This window comes from Plecotus auritus (assembly GCF_963455305.1).
Source record: "Plecotus auritus genome assembly, chromosome: 2".
NCBI classification, from domain to species: Eukaryota; Metazoa; Chordata; class Mammalia; order Chiroptera; family Vespertilionidae; genus Plecotus; species Plecotus auritus.
Window position 1 is genome coordinate 82,218,184 of NC_137771.1, and position 24,884 is coordinate 82,243,067.

The 24,884-nt window shown below is 41.6% G+C and overlaps 1 protein-coding gene across 1 annotated transcript in view; it reads right to left on the minus strand.

The window, feature by feature from the left end:
• CAP2 (cyclase associated actin cytoskeleton regulatory protein 2) overlaps nucleotides 1-24,884 on the minus strand; it is a 150,456-nt gene that overhangs the window by 36,284 nt on the left and 89,288 nt on the right. Inside the window, exons 5-7 of the mRNA XM_080654089.1 lie at nucleotides 11,886-12,029; nucleotides 11,481-11,566; nucleotides 7,563-7,668 (exon numbers count right to left, since the gene is read on the minus strand). Of these exons, the coding sequence (XP_080510215.1) occupies nucleotides 7,563-7,668; nucleotides 11,481-11,566; nucleotides 11,886-12,029 (336 nt within the window). The remainder of the gene's footprint in view (nucleotides 1-7,562; nucleotides 7,669-11,480; nucleotides 11,567-11,885; nucleotides 12,030-24,884) is intronic.

Here is a 24,884-nt window from a genome sequence, read left to right on the forward strand (position 1 = left end):
CATCGGGTGCACTGGCTATGGAGCCTCCCAGGAGGTACAAAGTCAGACAATGCCTTTGTGAGATCTGCAGGTGGCTGCTACTTGTTTGGGGCTTGGAAGTGCCCAGACAAGGTCCAGTTGTGAAGCAAGGAAAGCGGCTGCTAGTGCCAGGTCTTGGGCCTTTTATTGATAGGTTTGGGGCACGATGACACCAGCTGCTGATTTGAGAGATTTTAGCAAAGTCTGAAGCCTGAGCCAGGATGGGCCATTCATATGGAAAAGCAGCTGCAAACAGCTTAGGTGGGGCTGCATATTGGATTGGACAGGGTCTCAGGGAATCACCAGGTGGAATGAACAGTGTGGGCCATGCTGATGGAAACTCAGATGGCTGCCACTCAGCTCTGCAACATGGGAAGTCTCAGCACAGGAACAATGACCCATAGGAGCATGCCTGTCTGGAAGAAAGACACCCCGAGTTTCTGCCCTGATGCCAGACAGTCCAGTTCTTCCCCATATGTCCCTGGTTTCTACCAAAGCCACCACCCAGTGCTGGAGCTCAGAGAAAATGAGACCATGTAAGTTCATGTGTGGGCCCTTTTTTTTTTTTTTAAAAAAAAAATCTTTATTGTTCAGATTATTACAACTGTTCCTCTTCCCCCCCACCCCATAGCTCCCCTACACCTGATTCCCACCCCACTCTCTGCCCTTACCTCTCCAGCACTGTCCTCATCCATAGGTGTATGATTTTTGTCCAGTCACTTCCCGCACCCCCAGACCCCTTTCCCCCCAAGGATTGTCGGTCCACTCCCTTTCTATGTCCCTGATTCTATTATATTCACCAGTTTATTCTGTTCAACAGATTTTTTATTCACTTGATTTTTAGATTCACTTGTTGATAGACATGTATTTGTTGTTCATAATTTTTTATCTTTACCTTTTTCTTCTTCTGCCTCTTCTTAAAGAATACCTTTTAGCATTTCATATAATACTGATTTGGTGGTAATGAACTCCTTTAGCTTTTTCTTATCTATGAAGCTCTTTATCTGCCCTTCAATTCTGAATGATAGCTTTGCTGGGTAGAGTAATCTTGGTTGTAGGTTCTTGCTATTCATCACTTTGAATATTTCTTGCCACTCCCGTCTGGCCTGCATAGTTTCTGTTGAGAAATCAGCTGACAGTCATATGGGTGTTCCCTTGTAGGTAACTAACTATTTTTCTCTTGCTGCTTTTAATATTCTCTCTTTGTCTTTTGCTCTTGGTATTTTAATTATGATGTGTCTTGGTGTGGTCCTCTTTGGATTCCTTTTGTTTGTGGTTCTGTGTGCTTCCTGGACTTGTAAGTCTATTTCTTTCACCAGGTGGGGGAAGTTTTCTGTTATGATTTCTTCAAATAGGTTTTCAGTATTTTGCTCTCTCTTTTCTTCTGGCACCCCCATAATTCAGATGCTGGTACGCTTGAAGTTGTCCCAGAGGCTCCTTGCACTATCTTCATATTTTTGGATTCTTTTTTCTTTTTGCTTTTCCAGTTGGGTGTTTTTTGCTTCTTTGTATTTCAAATCTTTGACTTGATTCTTGCGATCCTCTAGTCTGCTGTTGGATCTCTGTATATTATTTTTAATTCCAGTCAGTGTATGCTTAATTTCTAGTTGGTCCTTTTTCATATCCTTGAGGGTCTCGCTAAATTTATTGGCCATTTCTAGAAAATTCTTGAAAAACCTTATAACCGTGGTTTTGAACTCTATATCCAGTTGTTTGCTTCCCTCCATTTCTTTCATTTGTGACCTGTTTCTTTGTCTCTGCATTTTGGCTGCTTCCCTGAGTTGATAGAGTGGCTTTGTGTGCTAGGTGTCCTATAGGGCCCAGTGGCTCAGCCTCCCCAGTTACCTGAGGTGGACACACTTGGTGCACTCCTTGTGGGCTGTGTGCACAGTCTTGTTGTAGTTAAGCCTTGATTGTTGTTGGTATCACTGGGAGGAATTGACCTCCAGGCCAATTGGCTGTGAGGATCAGCTGTGTCTATGATGAGAGAACTTCTATGCTGGAGAAACCCTTATAAGACAAGACTTGCTTTACTGGGGCTTTGGTGCTCACTGAGTCTGCCCCCTAAGTGTGTCCCTTATGGATCTGAGGAGTTGTAATCTGGATGGTCCCACTCTGACCACTGGGTACACTGGCTAATTTAGCCTCTGCCTGAGGCCACTCAGCAGGAGCCACGGAAAGATCTGCAGATTCCTCTTCTTTGGGTTTTGGAGGGGCCCAGATGAGGCCCAGCTGTGAAGCAATGCAAGCTGCTATGGGCCCTTGGGCCTTCTTTTGGATGTTCTGGGTCTCACTGACTCAGCTGCAGTTTGTTAGGTAAGTTTAAAATTCATAGGACCAGACCATTCATATGCAAAATCCTCTGTGCTCAGCTTGGATGGGGCTGAGTCTCAGGGCGGAGCCATTAGCAATGGCTTTGTGGGGCGGGATCTCAGGGTGGAGCAAACAGCGAAGGCTTCCCGTCAGCCCTGCCCTAAGAGGCCCCTGGTTCTCAGTGTCCTGCGGTAATCGCTGCAAGCACCTCTGAGTGAAAACCGTCCTCGAGTTTAGCCCGCTGCCTGACAATCCAGTTCCTCTCCGTATGAGCTGGGTCCCCAGAGTCTCACCCAGAACTGGAATTCAGAGCAGTCAGAAGCTTTTGTCTCCCTCCCGCTTGAGAAAGCCAGCCGTGTATCTAGTTGCCCACCCTCTCCGCGTGTGCGCGCTCCCGTACCTCTGCCTTCTGCAGCTCCTGTAAGTCTCAGTGTGCTTTTCTCTTTCCTTCTAGTTGTAGAATTTCCACTCAGCCAGCCTTCCTGTGGTTCTGGATGATGTCCGTTTTGTCTTTTAGTTGTAGTTTTGAAATTGTTGTGTGAGGGAGAAACAAAGATGGAGGCATAGGTAAATACCTAAACTGCTGCCTCACACAACAATTTCAAAACTACAACTAAAAGACAAAACGGACATCATCCAGAACCACAGGAGGCTGGCTGAGTGGAAATTCTACAACTAGAAGAAAGAGAAAAGCACACTGAGACTCAGAGGAGCTGCAGGAGGCAGAGGTAATGAGATGCGAGTGCGCGGAGAGGACTGGCAACTGAATGCTCGGCAGGCTTTCTCAAGCAGGAGGGAGAAAAAAACTCCTGACTGCGCTGAACTCCAGTTCTGGGCGAGACTCTGGGGACCCAGACTCATTCAGGGAGAAACTGTCTGGCAGCGGGCGGAACTCGAGGACAGCTTTCTCTCAGAGGTGCTTGCAGAGATTACCGAGGGACACTGAGACACAGGAGCCTATTAGGGGAGGGCTGATGGGAAACCAATGCTGTCTGCTCTGCCCTGAGACTCCGCCCCATCCAAGATGAGCACAGAGGCTTTTGCAAGTCTTGTCTCATAAGGGTGTCTCCAGCACAGAAGTTCTCCCAGAGTAGACACAGCTGATCCTCACAGCCAATTGGCCTGGAGGTCAATTCCTCCCAGTGATACCAACAACAATCAAGGTTTAACTACAACAAGACTGTGCACACAGCCCACAAGGAGTGCACCAAGAGTGTCCACCTCAGGTAACTGGGGAGGCTGAGCCACTGCGCCCTATAGGACACCTAGCACACAAAGACACTCTATCAACTCAGGGAAGCAGCCAAAATGCAGAGACAAACAGGTCACAAATGAAAGAAACAGGGGAAAGAAAACAACTGGATATAGAGTTCAAAACCATGGTTATAAGGTTTTTCAAGAATTTTCTAGAAAAGGCCGATAAATTTAGTGAGACCCTCTACTATATGAAAAAGGACCAACTAGAAATTAAGCATACACTGACTGGAATTAAAAATATTATACAGAGATCTAACAGCAGACTAGAGGATTGCAAGAATCAAGTCAAAGATTTGAAATACAAAGAAGCAAAAAACACCCAACTGGAAAAGCAAAAAGAAAAAAGAATCCAAAAATATGAAGATAGTGTAAGGAGCCTCTGGGACAACTTCAAGCATACCAGCATCCGAATTATGGGGGTGCCAGAAGAAAAGAGAGAGCAAAATACTGAAAACCTATTTGAAGAAATCATAACAGAAAACTTCCCCCACCTGGTGAAAGAAATAGACTTACAAGTCCAGGAAGCGCAGAGAACCCCAAACAAAAGGAACCCAAAGAGGACCACACCAAGACACATCATAATTAAAATGCCAAGAGCAAAAGACAAAGAGAGAATATTAAAAGCAGCAAGAGAAAAACAGTTAGTTACCTACAAGGGAGCACCCATATGATTGTCAGCTGATTTCTCAACAGAAACTAAGCAGGCCAGACGGGAGTGGTAAGAAATATTCAAAGTGATGAATAGCAAGGACTTACAACCAAGATTACTCTACCCAGCAAAGCTATCATTCAGAATTGAAGGGCAGATAAAGAGCTTCATAGATAAGAAAAAGCTAAAGGAGTTCATCACCACCAAATCAGTATTATATGAAATGCTAAAAGGTATTCTTTAAGAAGAGGCAGAAAAAGAAAAAGATAAAGATAAAAATTATGAACAACAAATACATATCTATCAACAAGTGAATCTAAAAATCAAGTGAATAAAAAAATCTGATGAACAGAATAAACTGGTGAATATAATAGAATCAGGGGCATAGAAAGGGAGTGGACTGACAATTCTCAGGGGAAAGGGGTGTGGGGGGTCTGGGAAGAGACTGGACAAAAATTGTATACCTATGGATGACGACGGGGGGTGGGCGGTAAAGGCAGAGGGTGGGGTGTAATTGGGTGGAGGGGAGCTATGGGGTAAAAAAGTGGAACAATTGTAATAATCTGAACAATAAAGATTTATTACATTAAAAAAATTGTTGTGCGAGGCTGCAGTTTAGGTATTTACCTATGCCGCCATCTTGGTTTCTCCCATGTCTGGGCCTTTAAGAGGAACACCTGGGATTCCAGCAGCCTCTATGTTACTCAGCCACAATCCCCACTGGTTTTTATAGCCTAAAGTTAGGAGGACTTCTATTTCCAGCTCTCGGGCCCTGGGCTGGGGGTCTGGTGTGCAGCTGGGACCCCCTGCTTCTCACAGGAAGCCTTGGAGATATACCTCCCTATTAAAAAGATGCCACACGTGGTGTCGGACCAGCCTGTTCTTCACCTCTACTCCTCCTACCAGTCTCAGTGTGCTTTCTCCTATACCTCTCTAGTTGTAGGACTTCCATTCAGCCTGATTTCAGATGGTTTTGAATGATTGTTCAGTATTTTAATTCTAATTTTGATGTGGTTGTGGGAGGCAGTGAGTACAGGCGTTTACTTATGCTGCCATCTTGGTTCCAATCCCAATCAATTATTTTTTTTACATTTAAAACAAAATTACTCAGCTTTGCATATTGCATTAAAAGTATTCAAATCATTTAAAATTAAATTTCTATTCATTTTCCATGGGCACCATTAGAGAATTAACATTTGTTTGTTCACATGATTATTTTCAATAAATTGATTCTTTTTCCTTTTCCATTTATCTACCGTGAAATAATGAGATATCCAAAGACCATTGCTGCTTAGTTTGTTATTCTCTCATGATCACCTATCTTCATGGCAAACTTGTGACAATTTTCTTTGATGACAAATTCACCTGTTACAAACAGCATCTCATTGGAAATGTATGAAAAATAATTCCACCTACACATTTCCACACATACCCTTCAAATATTTATGAACTCTTCTTTCAGAAATCATAAAGTTGTGAGCAAAAGAAAAATAATCAACTGTGTTATTGTATCTCACACTATACATTTCAGTTTATGGAGAAAATAGGCAAAGTAGAAAATAAAAAGAAGTGTCAGTCTTTAGGGGTCAATGTTAACATTTGTACAAGCATTGGGGAACAAATGCATAAGTCCCACACTCCCTTGAAAAATCACAAACTCTGCCTTCCTATTAAGCCTAATGTACTAACATTAACATTTAGAATGAGGTTAGGTGATACAGTATGGCTATCAGGAGAGTGTGGGTTCTACCCTCAAATTGAATTCACAAATATGCCATTTCATCTCAGTGTTTACTCTAGTTAGACCATCCACTGTGACCACTGAAAAGTAACATTCATCCCTAACAGAAGGGATTTTTCCATGAGAAAGCATTTCCCAAACAAGTACATAGTCTTAAAAGGTCAAAGAAGATACTAAAAGACCCCTAATTCACAATTTAGTTCAAACTATTTACTGAGTACTTACTCCTTGCCAGGTACTATGGTAGGGGCTAAAGACAGAGATGAGTTTCCAGTTGAATGAGAGAGCTCTGGAAGCACACAAAAAAATTACAATTCTATAAGCTGAAAGCTATGATTGAGGTATAATAAAGCTATGAAAGAGGCATAGAGGGAGGGCCATCCATTCCAGATAGAGAGCCAGTAAAGATGAATGGAAAATTCTTGAAGAAGTGATGTTGAAGCTGAGTCTTGGAGAAGAGGGAAGGGGTACTTCCCCCAGAGAACTCAGGTCACATAGCATGCTATATGTTTGGGACATTGCAGTAAAGGCTGACCCATATGAAATTTGAAATTTGATTTGGTTCAGCCTAAGCATTGCATGTGGTCAGGATTCCATGAGCAGTTTGGCAGTGCTGGGATGCAGTGAGATAAGGGAGGGTAAGAGAGAAAACTGAAGAAGAAGGCAAAGGTCAGATCAACATCTCATGCAGAAATTGAAGTGGGAATAGACACCGCCTGGGATTTTAACCCAGGACTAGGATATCATACAGAGTAGTAGAATAGCTTAAGTATTCAAACATATTATTCTGTAAACTTTAAAACACCAGAAGAGAAAGCAAAAACCTTAAAAAATACATTTTATTTGTAATTCTTTTTCCTTAAAATTAATAACAATTTCAAACCTTCCTACTTCCTTCCATTTTTATGACACAGTTTCTTAATAATATATGCCATTTAGGATGCATAAACTTTTGCACTCTAGCACTAAACTGACTACAAAATCATTTCCCATGTAATTATAATGTTACTAGAGGCCCAGTGCATGAAATTCGTGCACTCCAGGGATCGGCCTAAGCCAGCAGTCAGATATCCCTCTCTTAGTCTGGGGCTCTTGCAGTCCAGGACCCTTTGCTCCTTACCGCCCACCTGCAGTGAGGTGGGAGAGGCTCCCACCACCGCCGCTGCACTCGCCAGCTGTGAGCCTGGCTCCTGGCTGAGTGGCGCTGCCCCTGAGGGAGCACACTGACCACCAGGGGGAAGCTCCTGAGTTGAGTGTCTGCCCCCTGGTGGTCAGGGCGCGTCATAGCGACTGGTCACTCCGCCATTCGGTAGATCTGCATATTAGGGTTTTATTATATAGGAAAGGATTTTTAACAGCTGCCCAGGGTTCTTACCATAGACAACTTTCCCACTCTCTTTTGTATGTCATGTAGGCAGTTCCCAGATTTTCCTATGACAAATGACATTTTCATAAGCAGTTTCTACATGTATGTTTTATCTTATGCTTTCCTTGAAGTAAATTCTAGTGTGAGGTTACTAGGCTACCAGAATGAATACTTCTGTGGTGTTTTGTTAGCCCGATGAAAGAAGGCTTGGTACTTACTGTTTTGCTCCAAGTAAGGCCTGTGGTGTGGTATTCCTTGATGTATGCTTGAAGCTCACTCCAGATGTTCAAATATGACTTCACCCAATCCACATGGCGTAAATCACTTTATTATGAAAGAGAATGGATGAGAATGGAGTTAGGATTTAAAATCAGATTTAAAAGAAAAACAGGGAGGCACATGATAATCCGGTAACTAAGGCTGGATGACCTTGGAGCAATTGTTTTTCTAGTTTGGTCACTGTGAACTGATTCCAAAGAGAACCTTGAAAGAAAGGCATTCCAGGTCTCTCCTGAGGGGAGCCAAGTGCCCTGAAGGTGGGGAACAGAGAGGATCATGGAGGTGGACCCACAGAACCAATTTGACTCAGGTCACGTGTCCTCATGTCACCTGTAATGGGAAGATGACTGTAGAGAGGTGACCCTTCCTTTCTGTATTGCTTCCAATGCACAATGAAAAGCTATGTGTTTTCAGGAAGGACAATGGAAAAGAAAAAATGTCCTTTGGTTTGTTTTCTAATAATTTGGTTGAGTTATTCAGTTGAAATATAACCAAATTGGAGGATTTTCAACTGGTAAGGACACTGCTGTTATAAGAAAAATGACTTCAACCCAGCTAGCATGGCTCAGTGGTTGAGCACGAATTTGTGAACCAGGAGGTCACAGTTTGATTCCTGGTTGGGGCACATGCCCAGGTTTCGGGCTGGGTCCCCAATGGGGGGTGTGCAGGAGGCAGCCAATCAATGATTCTCTCTCATTATTGATGTTTCTGTCTCTCCCTCCCTCTCCCTTCCTCTCTGAAATCAATAAAAATATATATTAAAAAAAGAAAAATGACTTTCTACAAATGGGTATCATTTCATACATCTAAAGGTAACATTCATTTAAATTACCTTAATTTGATACTCACAACCACAATGTGAGCTAGGCAGGGCATTACCAGTACTTTCATCCCAATTTTGCTGAGCCACGGTGTAGTAAATGCTTACCGTTTACAACAGGATTAACATACAGGATTGAGTTGACTTAGAAATATTTAACTTGTAGACAGGGAAAAATAGTTGCATTTTCTTTGGATAATTTTCACCCACACATTTTCCCCATTTTGAATGAAGTAGTGGTAAATGCGACTGATGAGATCTCAGTTAACAAAAACGTAATCATGAACCTGGGCCATTAATCTGAAGACAATCACTGAAGGAGATCTCTATTACTAAAGCTCTTGTCAACAATGACGTTTTTCTGGACATATTTTGTTTTGTTTTCCTGGAAATGCTCCATGAAAAGTACCACCAGCACAGTAGAATCCCACTGTATTAAGTCATGCCATTGAAGATAAGTGAAATGGGGAACTGAAGTCATTATCTACCCATCAAAGAGGAAAAATGTGAGTGTGGTTTTGTTCTATATTTTCAGATTTACTGATTATATTAATCAAATCTGTGAAAAATCTCATTTTCACTTTCTTGCACTTTCATAGTCAAAACCCGAAAGGCTAAGTGTAGTTCCATATGTATCTCGCATCAGTTTCTTTATCCTATGGAGTGTGAGGGTCTTAGTATAGTGCCCTGTACATAGGAGGCAGTATATACAACAGCTATTGTTAAAACACTAAAATCATTTCAATGTAATGTACACACATATTTATATATATGATTATTTAATACATATATTGCATATGCACATATGTGTATGTACATACAACACACACGTCTATAGATGTTCTAGAAATAGCAGGTTGCATATTTAATATACTTTTTATTTAAAAACTTTTACAAGCAATGAAGTCCAAACATATATATGCAAATTCATTTTTAACTATTACGATTTTGACTTGAAGAAAGTCTATCAAAATAAGAAGGAATAACAATATGATGTCTTCTAGCCTGAAATCAGCCTCTATGAGACAACACATCGAGCAGGACCCAACGACAGACACATCAGGAGCTGCAAACCCATCCTCAGTTTCATTTACCCTGGAAGAAGGCATGCGATTTTAATTAATTAATTAATTAATTAATCTATCTATTCAATTTTTATTTACTGATTTTATTTTTTTAATTTTTAATATATTTTTATTGTTTAAAGTATTACATATATTAGTACATATATCTCCTTCCCCCCCCCCCCCCATTGACCTTCCCCCAGCCTCCCCTACCCTCTGGGCATGCGATTTTAATGAGTATGACTCGGAGAGGCCATTCCTCTATAAAGTCAAAATAATTAATTTACTCTATTCATTTACTGAAAAAGAGCCAAACAACCAGCTGAGCCAGTCATAAGGGTTATTTACAGAGATGCAGAGTTCACTACAGCTGGCTTGGGTGCACCCATAAGTGGGTGTTAGGTGAGCAGTGTGCAGTATTCTGCTTCTGTCAGGTTAGCACCTCTGGAAGTACGACCAGTGACTTGGGACTAGTTTGACTACTTCTGGAAGTGAAGTGAATGAATTCACACCTCTGGCTGCATTTCCCCAGCTTCTGATACAGTCTTCAGGTGGTCCATTAAGTGTAGTTGAGTTGTCCCTGATGCTGCCAGCAGTATATTTTCTACTCAATAGCTGACATTGAGGGGCGTGTATACAAAAAGCAAAAAACCACAGCCCTCCTGGCTGTGCTGCCACCTGGAGAGAATCACACCCATGGCCCCAACACACACTCAGATAGGGACTGGGAGGAGGCCAGCAGCTGATGACATAATAGAAAAACAGGAATGACCTCCAAGGGTGATATGCAAAAGAGCAGAGACCTAGGTGGTGCCCAAGGGGTCCAGTCCTGAAAAAAAGTCTAGGCACAGAAGATCTTTCATGATGTGGAAGTCACTATGGGCATAAGTTCGTGCCAACATAATTTTATGTCCAGCTTTTTTAACTTCACTTCTGAATTGTTATTTTTATGTAAGAAGAGCAGGCTGTCTTGCATTGTTGATGCTTCTTCTCATTCATATTGGACAATTCTATAGTCTCTAATACAGCACGGCAACATTTGGAGTTGCATCATTGGGCACAGTCACCTCAACCACAGTTCTCTGGGTGTAGGAAGTCTGTTACTGTGTATAATAATTATTTTATTGAAAGTTCCCCGGGGTGGGGCTGGGGGTGGGTGTAAAAGGAAACAGGCATGCTTAAATCTCCTAAAACTGCCCTTCTTAAAAGCTACAAGAACTCTTTTGCTAGCATGGGATAAATAAACTATGAAGGCAGCACTGTAGTTTCGGAGACGTTTTCCTGATATTCAGCTCTAGTGTCTGCCCATTTGGTCCCATTTTCAATTTTAACCCTAGGTTAAGTCTAAGATCAATGATTTGGGCTGTAGAAAGCAATGATTTTAAAATTTAGAAGCTGGTTCTCTGGGCATACCCCTTGGTTCAGACTCATCTGCACTTCCAGCAGCCCTCTGAGTGGCTGCTGTTCTTACAGATGTCTCTCTGTCCACCCCGATTGCATTTCATCTTAACGCAATCTCTGGTTTCCCTCAAATTGGCCTGGTTTATTGTCTCATCTCATTTCTGTTCTTCATTTATACCTCATTTCCCGATTCCTCCTTTCTTCTCTCTGCTCACCCACCAACTCTATTTTGATCAGTGTAAAAGTTTTGGGGCCACATAGGGCTGGTCTATCACAAATCATCACAGAGCTCTCGCATTATTAGTGGGAATTAGTACAGATGACATGCATTCAAGTGGGAGAGTCTATTCATTATAAGAAAACTGAGGCAGGCTTTCTAAAACACACATATATCTGGACAACTGTTTTCACTTTCCATTTTGCTTTACCTGCAAATATAGGATTTTTCATTAACATTTATAGTAAATTAGTTAATAGCCCTTGAAAGGAATCAGTAATGAACTATATTGAGTTTTAGGACAAATGCCTAATAAACGATTAACTAGAAATTTAATTTAACACACTGCACGTACCTGTGTTTGTAGTCCTTTAACACCCTGTTAGTGTAAAAGGTGGCAGCATCATTCATCTCCTTGACATAAGGGCCGGGTTTGGGGGACTGAGAGAACAGCACCATCACCCAAGCATAGAAGGAAAAAAAAATAGGATAAGAAATGAAATGCCTTAAAGAAGAAGAAAGCAATGGAGATGTTGACTTGGAAGTTGGAGACAAGTTTTGCTTAAGATTGATGAAACACTTTGCACATCGGAGAACACAAAGCACCGACCTTTGAACAGCACAAGAGCTGTTCATTCCGCCTGCACAGCCTCTGCCTTCAGTGCAGCGGACACAGGCCGGAGCCTGCAGGGAGCCGTGGCTTCTCTGAAAGGCTCCACAAATGTGACGAGGTGCAGGGCCCACACTGCACCCGACTCACCACAGCTATCCACCCCAGGGCCGGGATGCTTTCGCTGACGGCTGAGAGATGGTTAAACATGGTGCTGCCCCGGTTCCTCTCTCGGAACGTTTGGATTTCCTGAATCTTTTCCGATATTGGTTTCAGAAGTGCAGCCACGTCATTCTGTAAGCAAACATTGAGCACTGTTACTTAGGACAGGACAGAAGCAGACGAGCAGTGGTCAGGATGCACCATTTGTCAGTGGCTTTCAGAAAAGAATGATTTTTTTTTTTGGGTTATGATAATGCTGTATTTTCATTCTCTTAAGTATGAAAATTGTGCATAGTTTTAGCAACATTAATGTCGCCTGAGACATGGAAAACCTCCCAGCATATGATACAGCCCACTTTTAGAGAATTATGCATGGAACAGAGTGAAATTGGGCGTGGATCAGTTACATTTTAAAATGGGATGCATAGATCACATGCTGTAATAACACAGGTCTAAAATCAGGGTGGGTGAGAGGTTAGTAAAAGGATAGCTTCCTATTCCCGTGGGAAAATGAGGTGAGGGAGGGTCCTTGCCTTTATTAGAGTTACCTTCATCCATGTGAAAAAGCAGAAACCTTTCATTGAGGCTCTTTGTAAGAAAATGTGATGACATAATATTTATAGTTACCTTAAAGTCTGGTTTGACTTTTTCTAAATGTCCTGGGTCAACTTTGCCTATGACTATGCCTGATTAATTCAACAACTGATTTCACTAGCTATATTAAAAATGACTTTCAAAATCATGTGAAGTGACTTATGACGTATCACAGTGATAGGTGCTTGCAACATCTCTCTGTCCCTCATACCATTAGCATCCTCTATTTTCTCTGGTTTTGAAGAGCAGATATAAGGTAACCTGAAATTTTTTGGTGTGTTTGTGCTCCAAAGAAATAGCAAGTCTTGTACTTCAGCTTTATAAAAGCAGTTGAAGAGGTTTTTGAATCATATATATATGTATTTTTTTTAAATTTAATAAATTTTTATTGTTCAGATTACTACAATTGTTCCTCTTTTTTCCCCCCATAGCTCCCCTCCACTCAGTTCCCACCCCACCCTCTGCCCTTACCTCCCCACCACTGTCCTCATCCATAGGTGTACGATTTTTGTCCAGTCTCTTCCCGCACCCCCCACATCCCTTCCCCCCGCCAAGAATTGTTAGTCCACTCCCTTTCTATGCCCCTGATTCTATTATATTCACCAGTTTATTCTGTTCATTAGATTTTTTATTCACTTGATTTTTAGATTCACTTGTTGATAGATATGTATTTGTTGTTCATAATTTTTATCTTTACCTTTTCTTCTTCTTCTTAAAGAATACCTTTCAGCATTTCATATAATACTGGTTTGGTGGTGATGAACTCCTTTAGCTTTTTCTTATCTGTGAAGCTCTTTATCTGACCCTCCATTCTGAATGATAGCTTTGCTGGGTAGAGTAATCTTGGTTGTAGGTTCTTGCTATTCATCACTTTGAATATTTCTTGCCACTCCCATCTGGCCTGTATAGTTTCTGTTGAGAAGTCAGCTGACAGTCGTATGGGTGCTCCCTTTAGGTAATTAACTGTTTTTCTCTTGCTGCTTTTAATATTCTCTCTTTGTCTTTTGCTCTTGGCATTTTAATTATGATGTGTCTTGGTGTGGTCCTCTTTGGGTTCCTTTTGTTTGGGGTTCTGTGCGCTTCCTGGACTTGTAAGTCTATTTCTTTCACCAGGTGGGGGAAGTTTTCTGTCATTATTTCTTCAAATAGGTTTTCAGTATCTTGCTCTCTCTCTTCTTCTGGCACCCCCATAATTCAGATGTTGGTACGCTTGAGGTCGTCCCAGAGGCTCCTTACACTATCTTCAAATTTTTGGATTCTTTTTTCTTTTCCAGTTGGGTGTTTTTTGCTTCTTTGTATTTCAAATCTTTGACTTGATTCTTGCGTTCCTCTAGTCTGCTGTTAGGTCTCTGTATAATATTTTTTATTTCAGTCAGTGTATGTTTAATTTCTAGTTGGTCTTTTTTCATATCCTTGAGGGTCTCGCTAAATTTATCGGGCTTTTCTAGGAAATTCTTGAAAAACCTTATAACCGTGGTTTTGAACTCTATATCCAGTTGTTTGCTTTCCTCCATTTCTTTCATTTGTGATGTTTCTTTGTCTCCACATTTTGGCTGCTTCCCTGAGTTGATAGAGTGGCTTTATGTGCTAGGTATCCTATAGGGCCCAGTGGCTCAGTCTCCCCAGTTACCTGAGGTGGTCACTCTTGGTACACCCCTTTGTGGGCTGTGTGCATAATCTTGTTGTAGTTAAGCCTTGATTGTTGTTGGTATCACTGGGAGGAATTGACCTCCAGGCCAATTGGCTGTGAGAATCAGCTGTGTCTACACTGGGAGAACTTCTGTGCTGGAGACACCCTTATGAGACAAGACTTGCAAAATTACAAAAGCCTCTGTGCTCAGCTTGGATGGGGCGGAGTCTCAGGGTGGAGCAGACAGCCTTGGCTTCCCATCAGCACTGCCCTATGATGCCTCTGGGTCTCAGTGTCCCTTGGTAATCGCTGCAAGCACCTCTGAGAGAAAGCCACCCTCGAGTTCCGCCTGCTGCCAGACAGTCCAGTTTCTCCCCAAATGAGTCTGGGTTCCCAGAGTCTCTCCTGGAACTGGAGTTCAGCGCAGTCGGGAGGTTCCGTCTCCCTCTCGCTTGAGAAAGCTAGCCGTGTGCTCAGCAGTCAGTCCTCTCTGCGCATGCGCGCCTCCAGACCTCTGTCTTTCGCAGCTCCCCTGAGTCTCAGTGTGCTTTTCTCTTCTCCTGACAGTCCAGATTCCCCCCGTATGAGTCTGGGTCCACCGGGTCTTGCCCAGAACTGGAGTTCAGCGCAGTTGGGAGCTTCCGTCTCTTTCCCACTTGAGAAAGCCAGCCACACACTCAGCCGCCAGTCCTCTCCTCGTGCGCGTCTCTGTACCTCAGCCTTTTGCAGCTCCTCTGTGTCTCCGTGTGCTTTTCTCTTTCCTTCTAGTTGTAGAATTTCCACTCAGCCAGCTTTCCTGTGGTTCTGGATGATGTCCGTTTTGTCTTTTAGTTGTAGTTTTGAAATTGTTGTGTGAGGCAGCAGTTTAGGTGTTTACCTATGCTGCCATCTTGGTTTCTGTTATTGAATCTTGTTTGCAGGAAATAGAATAGAAAAGCTCTTAAAGCACTTTAATTTCTTCAATCAAGACTTCAAAGGTTCCAGCCTTGGCTACATATCGAAGTTACCTGGGAGCTTTCAGAAGCAGAGGATGGGTTCCACCCCCCAACACTCTGATTTAACTGGTCTGGAGGTGACCTGGGTTCGGGGAGATTGGAAAAGTTCCCCAGGTAAGATTTTTGTTGTTAATCCTTACCCGAGGACATTTTTCCATTGATTTTTAGAGAGAGTGGAAGGGAGGGGGAGAGACAGAGAGAGAGAGAGAGAGGAACATTGATTGGTTGCCTCCTGCAAGCACCGCAACCAGGGCCAGGGATTGAGCCTGCAACTGAGGTTCATGCCCTTGACTGGAATTGAACCTGGGACCCTACAGTCATGGGCCAATGCTCTATCCACTGAGCCAAACCTGCTAGAGGCTCCAGGTAAGATTTTAATCACTGCTACAGCGGTGGATGAATACCCCCAAATACTAGGGACAGAAAACAATTAGGGAAGTAGTTATGTTCACTGCTGCAGCTTCCAGAACTCACTTTTCCTTCTTGACCCCCAAATATTGACTCCCATAAAAGAAATATATGTAAAGGCTTTGGAATTAGAATGACTTTAGTTCAAATCTCAGCTCTGCCACTTAACTGACTTTGTGGCTTTAAGCAAATTACTTAATTTGAACTGTGGTCTCCTCATCTGTAAATCAGATATAATACTTATAGCCTATAAACTATAGGAGCTACAGCATATTAAATCTCTGGCACATGGAAGGTACATAGTAAGTGGAAGTTATTATTATTATTACTATTAGGCAATTAGCTCAGACTGGAGCTAAAAAGGATGTCCCTTGTAATATGTGATATTGATTTGCTTCAAATAAATGTATATTTGACATTTTTATTTTTTCAATTACAGTTGACATTCAATATTATATTATATTCATTTCAGGTGTATGGTACATGGTTATACATTTATATAACTTATGAAGTGATCCCCCAATAAGTGCAGTACTATACATAGTTATTACAATACTAGGGGCCCAGTGCACAAATTCATGCACCTTGAAAAGAACTGTGGGCTGCAAGGCTTGGGTGGGCACAGTGGCAGGTCTAGGCCCATCCTCTGCCCCCCTGCCCAGCCCCTCTGGCTGCAGCCCCCAGTCCTCTCTCTGCTGGTAGCCCCGCTCCTGCCACTCCCATGCGCTAATGGTGCCGGCCCCGCTTGCATCCGCTGACAGCACAGAGTGATTGGGGCCAGCACCAGCAGCAGGTGCAAGTGGGGCTGGCGCCGTCAGCAGGTGTGAGTAGCGGCTGCTGCCCCAATTGCCCCTCAGGAGCAGGGGGAGGTGGAGAAGCCCTCAGGGGCAATTGGGCCCAGCAGCTGCCACTCGCACTTGCTGACGGTGCTAAGTGATCGGGATTGGCGCTGGGCACTGACAGTGGGTGCAAGTGGCAGCTCTGGCACCGGCTGTGTGTGTGAGTGGGGCCATCACTGGCAGCAGGTGCGAGAGGCGGCTGCTGGCCCCAATAGCTCCTCAGGAGCAGGGGGAGGTGGAGAAGCCCTGAGGGGAGATTGGGGCTAGCAGCTGCTGCTCACACCCACTGATGGTGCCAAGCGATCGGGCCCGGCGCCAGGCAGTGGGTGCAAGCAGCAGCTCTGGCACCAGCAGTGGGTGTGAGTGGGGATGGCACTGGCAGCAGGTGTGAGCGCCAGGTGGGACCGTGGCACGTGGGAGCAAAGCATTTCAGTAACCACCAGAGGCTTGCCCCGATGACAGCGACCAGTGCCCTGCCTTGGTCTGGCACCCCCACTCATCTGCTCCACCATCTTGCCGTGGCCGACGTCCACCATGTTCTGCGTGTGTCCCCTGGTGGTCATAGCAACCAGTTGTTGGGTTGTTCCGCCATTCAGTCTATTTGCATATGAGGGTTTTATATATATATATATATATATTATTGACTATATTCTCTCTATATATAAAATGGTAAAGCTGTACTTTACCTCCTTGTGATTTTTTTGTAAATGCCAATTTGTACTTAATTCCTTCACCTTTTTCACCCAGTCCTCCAACTCTTCTACCATTTGGCAACTATAGTCTGTTCTCTGTACCTATGAATCTGATTTGTTTGTTCATTTATTCTGTTCTTTAGATTCTACATATAAATGAAATCATATGGTATGTCTTTCTCTGTCTGACTTATTTCACTTAGCATAATACCCTCTAGGTTCATCCATGTTGTCACAAATGGTAAGATTTCATTCTTTTTCATGGCCAAGTAATATTCCATTGTATATATGTACCATATCTTCTTAAGCAAATAATCTATTGATGAACACCTAGGTTGCTTCCATATCTTGGTTATTGTAAATACTGTTGCAATGAACAGAGGGGTGCATATATCTTTTCAAATTAGTGTTTTGAATTTCTTCAGATAAATACCCAGAAGTGGGATTGCTGGCTCATACTGTAATTTAATTTTTAATTTTTTAAGATGCTTTAGGACTTTAATGTCTTTTACATGTTTAACATAAAATACTAGCTGGCTGGTGTGGTTCAGTGGTTGAGCATCCACTCTTGAACCAAGAATTCGATTCCCAGTCAGGGCACATGACCAGTTGCAGGCTGGATCCCCAGCAGGAGGCATGCAAGGGGGTGCCAATCAATGATGTTTCTCTCTCATCCATGTCTCTCTCTCCCTTCATCTCAAGAAAAATCAATAAAACATATTTTAGCCTGGCCAACATGGCTTAGTGGTTGAGCATCTACTCATGAACTGTTCAATTCCCTGTCAGGGCACATACCTGGGTTGCGGGCACGATCCCCAGTGTGGGGCATGCAGGAAGCAGCCGATCAATGATTCTCTCTCATCATTGGTGTTTCTATCTCTCTCTCCCTCTCCCTTCCTCTCTGAAATAAAAAAAAAAAATGTTTAAAAAAATAAATAAAACATATTAAAAACACACACACAAAACTGACATAGGGAAAAAGAGTCTTTAGCAAGTATCTTCCAGAACTGACAGGATTACACAGAGAGGCCTGGCTACCTCACATAGACCTAGCCCTTTCAGGGAAATCATATGGAGCCCAAGAGCTTTATCTGAAGCTAAACAAAACAAATAGCTTTATAGAGAAACATTTTTTTCTAAAACATCACCTCCTTTTGCCAATTTGGAATGGAATTATCATTTTGCTTCTATTCTGGGGCTCCCTTGGGCATACCTAGAATCCTTGAGAACTATCAACTGTTAGAAGAGTTGGACCTAGAACCTAGGTCTTCTGTGAGGCCCCAAGATGATTCTCTACATTGCATACTCAGAAAAATACAGTTAGCTTCCTGCACACAGGTTTCTTCTCTGCCAGCAGGACTAAGGAAAGGTATTGTGAAGAGATTAAGGGCGCAGGTCTGGAATAGGACTACTTGGGTTCAAGTCCTTGCTCCCCAGTACGCTAAGCTCTAGAACTTTCCACAAATTACCAGATGTGTCTGTGATTCCATGATCACATCTGCAAAATATTGTTGATAATGGTACCCACTTCCCAGGGTTGCTATGAGGAGTAAATGAGAGAACAGGCCTACACTTGCTACAGCATTAGATATATTGTGGGTGCTCAGCAAGTGGTAGGCGATCTCCAAAGTGTCTGCCAGTTAGAAGGGCTCTGATTGATGGGATGCATTGACCAGCTCTTTCCTATCATTGATATGCAAACACAAGGAGAGTGACATACTAATTGAGATATGCAGATGGACAGAGGCGTGTGTTTACTTGGGAGAAACAAAAATAAATATAGGCAAAGAAAGCAAAGTGTGCTCCAAGTTCTCAGCGGGCTTTTTAATTCTCCATGTTGAAGGAGGGGAAAACAAAAAAAGAGTTGCTGCAGTAGCCAGCCAGGCCTTGTGAAAAACTCATGAACACTTTCCCACCTTCTCACTTTCCCTTCTGGCCATCACGGGGAAAAGGTCTTACAGATTTGGCCAAAGGGCCCTGAGTCTGGTTTGTTTTGGACTGAACTGTCCTTCCTAAATTCCTATGTCCAAGTCCTAATCCCTAGTACCTCAGAATGGGATTGTGTTTGGAGGTAGGGCCTTTAAAGTGGTAATTAAGTTAACATGAGGTCATTAGGGTGGACCCTGAACCACTATGACTATCCTTATATGAAGAGGAGATTAGGACACAGTCACACTCTGAGGGAAGACACCAGGATAAGACATTAACTCTAAGCTAAGGAGAGAGGCTCCAGGAGAAGCCAACCCTGCTGACAGCTTGACCTCAAACTTCCAGTCTCCACAATTGGGAGAAAACAGTTTCTGTTGTTTAAGACCCACCCCACCCGCCCCGACTGTGGTACTTTGTTCTGGCAGCCTGAGCAAACTAATGTCAGGGTGAACTGCCAGTGCAGGAAAAGCAAACCAACACCCCAAAAAACCAACAATAAAACAGACAAAACCCTCTAAACATTCCCTGCCCCAAACACAGTTATCTCATGCTTGTTTGTTAATGGCTGCAAAAGTCAGGTTTAATGCCTCTCTCGAACCAAGCTCTTTAGAATGCAACACCTATCAAAGGTGTGTTATCAGTTTTCCCAGAAGGCAGCTGATTTTAATTAATGCAAAACTACTATAAACATCTTAATTTTCTCTAACAGCTTGCTAAGACATAATATTCTTGATGCAATGACATTTTTGAGAAAGACCAGAATATCTGAATTGTTGATGAAACTTGGCCTATTGCCCCAAAGAGAAGAAGAACCAGAAACTGTGTATTTACAATGTTAGATAGATTTATTAAGGCCATATTTGTTTATCTCTAACTTCTCAAGAACAAACTCTAAAGTCTGAGGAGACAGTATTCTGGAAGATATTTTATATTGGTTATCTAATGAAAGCATTATAAAGACGAAGAAAGTTTCCTTCTGCCTTAGTTTGGCAATTTTGTGAAGAATTGTCTTCATTAAAAAAAAAAAAGAAAAAAAAAGAAAGAAAGAAAGCAATGCAGAGAGAACTAAGTGCCACAGCTATTTGCACAACCTTAATAAACAGTACAGCTTTTATTTTGTGCCAGTAGATTTCTCCTGCACTTTAAAGTAGGCTTACATTCTCCAGCTCATCCCTAACTTTCACTGCTGGAATCAAAAACACAGAGAGGACATTAGAATTGCGATGTGATTTCCATCCAGGCTGATCGTGTGGGATGTCACATGAAAAGCAAATGGGGATGTTGTTCTTTAGAGGCACTTGCATCTGTTTAAGTATTAAGTGTGCATTAGGCGTACTCATTCAACACAGGTTGAATTGTACTGATGTCAATTAACACTGCAAGAGGGCTTGCAACTGATAGAAGGAGACACATTTAAGAGGCACCCTGGGTTTTTTTCCAATGGAAGGCATTGGCGGTGGCTCCTCAGACACATCTAAAAGCTACCGTGCTTTGAAATGACTTCAGATCTGTCAGTTTTACATAGGTCTCACTCAGATTTTTATTATTTATCACTTATTTGTCTTTTATTCTGGGAGATGTTGCTCTGAAAGAAAACAATTTTTCAAGGCTCACATGAAGATTAGCTGAAAAATCTCCCCCACCTTTCCTTCCCCAGGTTTCCGTGGCTGTAACAGAAGGTGAAAAATGGCCACAGTGAAGGAGATAGTGCCCAAACTGTGAGTTTCAGCAAGTTTTTCCAAGGGCTGTTTAGCTTGACGGGGCTGTGCTTTGGAGAGTATTTCAGGACTTTATGACTTTAGTTTCTGCTTTAAAGTTGAAGAATTGAGACCCATTATCAGCTTCATCTCGGTTTAGCTCCAGAAATAATTGTTTTGCAGAAAGAAAATTAAAGAGCTTTATCAGCAGGCTTTGTAGAAACGTTACCCAAAAAGGAAAACTAAATTCCCACTCATGCTGTTCTGCAAGGAATGGAACAAACCCTGGGAGTTTGACCTCAAAGATTTGTCACTAAATTAAGTGAAATAAGTCTGTTTTTTTTTCTGGAATCCAGGGTTTTTCTGTGGTTCTACATCAGGTAAAAAATAGATCAATCTATTGTTACTTCTTTAAAAATAATTTCTTTTTCTGATTATAAAATTAATACCATTTGCTCTTTATGGAACATTGGAAAATACAGGTTGGAAAACGTAAGTAAACAATAAACTCTCTTAATTCCATCACATTGAGAACTACTGCTAAACTATTTTTCTTGTAGATATAATTATTAGTGATATCTTCAAAAATAACATAATTGATTTTAAAACAATGGTTTATTAAAACCATAAAGAATGGCCCTAAGAGTTGAATTCAACCCTTAGTTCAATTAAAACAAACAAGCACAAAAACAAACAACCATCACTATATTCTTGGCAAGTATTAAGAGAATGCTATCATTTTAGAAAGGGTATTTTAAATATAAATACCACAAAGGCATTACAACTCAGGCAAATTTAATGGCATTAGAGTAAAAATTAGACTTTTTCATTTTTGGATCCCACCTACATTTTAAGTTCTAAGAAAGCTCAGATCCATCAGTTCTTCTTAGCCAAGCATATTACCAAATATTGATCATTGTTTCTGTGCAAAGTTTTAGCAGGTGATTCTGTTTGGGTGCATGTATATACATGTGTGTGAGTTTTAGCATAGAAAACATATGGAAAGTATAACTCAAAGTGTTAATATAAAATTTTATTTAATTTTATTGGCTTATCCACATACTCTAAATTTTCCAATATGTACATGCATTTCTTTTGTAATTAAGGAAAAAGTTTGAAACATATTAACCAGTTTTGTGCCTTCAATGGTACAAAATTTCACATAGGTGTGATTAAGTTTATATATATCAAAAAGTACTAAATCTCTTTCTTCCCATGAGGGAAGTAGCTTCAGGAAAACATATTCAGAAATTATCAAAATAAATTCTTCAGATGAAGAAGAATAGTTAATATTTTCTTAGGCAAAGGCTATCCAAATTAGAAAGAGTGTTTGTTCTAAAAATATGTTATTTGGGTAAATTCTAATAAATAAAGCAATTGTCTTCACCATTTTAAGTGAGGAGTTAATTATTTTTATCAGAGATATTAATTTGAGTTAACTTGCTTTGGTAGATATTTCCCGAGGCTCGTTCCCCTTCATGTTCCTCTTATGTAAATATTTTCCACTGTTCAGGAATACTTTGGAGATTTCAGAATATGCCTCATGGAAATACTTTCAGAAACATTTGTACATTAAGACAACTTGAAAATTTAAAACATTTGCAAACTGTCACAGAAGTCAATCTAAATAAACAAAACCTACTGAGCACCACAAAAATACACGATACCATGGTAGTTGCCATTATATTGCATCACGACAAATTCCATGGAAAATATTTTTATATGTTCATAAGGCTTTACATTCCATGTATGTTTTTTACTTCGGGTTGCTAAACTCTCTTAAAAATACACTCTAGATGCCAAAGCCTTTTGCTTATATTCATTAAAAATCACCCTTAAAGAGTAGAAGCAAGGAGATTTGGTTTCCTAGGGGAATGAACTCCTTTGGAGAGTTACCTTGTCCTGACACCTCAGAGAGAAGCTTACAACATGCATGAACTTTTATTTACATTTTATGTCAAATGTTCAACAACTCATATACTCATCAGCACATTTTTTAAAGTAATAACTTGTTTAAAAAGCAAATGATTTCAGAAATCCAGAAAAGCTTAGAAAATAATAATGCCATGCACCCATGTATGCAAAACATAATTTAATATCCCACTGGGCCCAGGATCATCACTGTGATATCCCTTTACTGACATTTGCCACAGAACAGCTGGAAACGCAGAGGTCTGGAGCCTGGGACGTAGAACTGGTTAGGTAGGACCTGAGGGGTGGCACTAAAGCTTGGTGCCATGTTGTTCTATTTTTCTCATAAAAGTAGAAAAGGGTGCACTTGCCATTGTCAATTGGACATATTTAATGTGAAGTCTTTTCTGCAAAAGCATTCAGCAAACCGTAGGCTACAGTGCTTCTCCAAAGTCATTTTCTTACTTTTCAGATAATAACTTACACTGTTGCTATCAATGTATTTTAACTTGTCAGAGTCATTCAAAGCCTTATTTAGGATTCTGGGGCCATTGGCACAATGAGCAAGGGACATGTCTTGGTCACTTTCCACTGTTGTTTTTTTTGTGTCTTTGCTCCTGTTCACAGGTGAGAGCCCTGTCTCCCATCATTTCTAGTTTCTGTGCTGCTGTATTTGGGGGAGCAATCACTTAAAAACCTATAATTTATTCATCAGAACAAGAACAGAGTTCTGCTCATATGATATGTGGGCCACAATTTTCTCTAAGCTCTTGATGTTTGACATGTCTTGGAAAGTAGGGTGATATAAAATGTCAAGTTCAATGGAAATCTAAATGACCCACAATAGTTTGTGTCCTTACAATATCACATATCCTGGATCTTGTTGCAATAGGGGTCAGAAGGCAGTAAAAAACAAACCCCAAAATCCTTAACGTGAACTGTTCCCTCAGGTTAAGATTTATAGCTTTCATTAAAGCTGTTCTGATAGGTAGATTCTTTCATGGGTAGTGCAAAAAGATAGTAGCCAGTCTGAGAAAACATTGCATTGATAATGAGTGAACCTGGGATACATACGAAGCTCTAGTGAAACACTCCTGTAACAGTTGGGCTGGACAAAATGGGTTGTAGAGAATGCCAGGGTCATGTCAGGGACATGGGATTAGCTAGATTATTTGAGCTCCAGGAAGGAAGCAGTGGGTCAATTATGGGGAATGACAAATGAAGACATACAAAATCATGGTAGAGAGAAACCGGAGGGGAAAATCAGGCTGAAATAAAAAGCTTAACCTGGTTATCCACAATAGATTGGGTGGCCAAGAAGAATCTGATCTTGCACTTTGTTATTCTTTCAGCTGATTTTATTGGCCCAGCCAAAAAGATAGCAACTCTTCCCTTATCTGGGTAGGCACCAGCTGGCTTCTGACAGCGAGGGCGTTTATAATCACCTATAATTTTACTTTATGGGATTCTGAACATTAAAACTGAAAGGCAGTAGATCTCACTTCGATGCACAGGGACTTCACTAACCAGCCATCTCCAGGGATATAAATTGGAGAAAACTGCCAAAACCATTCAAACTCACCAGCTTTATAAAATCTAAAACAATAGACTGTAATCAGAAATTAGTTCTTTGAAACGGAAAAAAATCTGAGCTGCCATTAATTTTTTTTCTGCCATTTGTTGAGCTTTAACTGAATGTCAATCAACCACGTTGACTGGTTTTCACCAGTTGTGTCTGCTTTCTCATGATCTCAGTTTAAACCGCCAAAGCCAACATCTGAAAGACCCCAGCCCAGTCAACTGCATTGAGTGGGTTATGTTTTCTCCTGGATAAGTCCCATGGGCCAGGGATGGCCAGATCTTTCCTTGGAGATTCATTTATGCAGAGCATTGCTGAGATGGCATCTATAGCTTGCATTCCAAACTCAGGGGTGAGTCTGAAGACGTTCCATTATTGTACCAAGCTACTGAGACTTCGCCCCATCATCCTTAATCAGAAATCTGCTTTCTCTTTGAAAATTAGCACAATCTTTATAAGCTTCCACGGTTTGTTTTTCTCAGGAACAGTGCACCCCACAGGGCACCGGCCCAGGCTTGGCAGGCAGCTCAACACAAATGGTGCCTCCTGGTCAGTGGAGGGGAGGGACTTCTGTGGATGGCATTCCCTTCTGGCCAGTGACGATTCACAACAGAAACCTGTTTAACTATGCTTCACCTGATGTTTTTCAAGCTTTTCTTGCTCCTGTAATTTTTTATTTTCCCCACACTTTCCAAGGAACTGGTGTTCTGTGG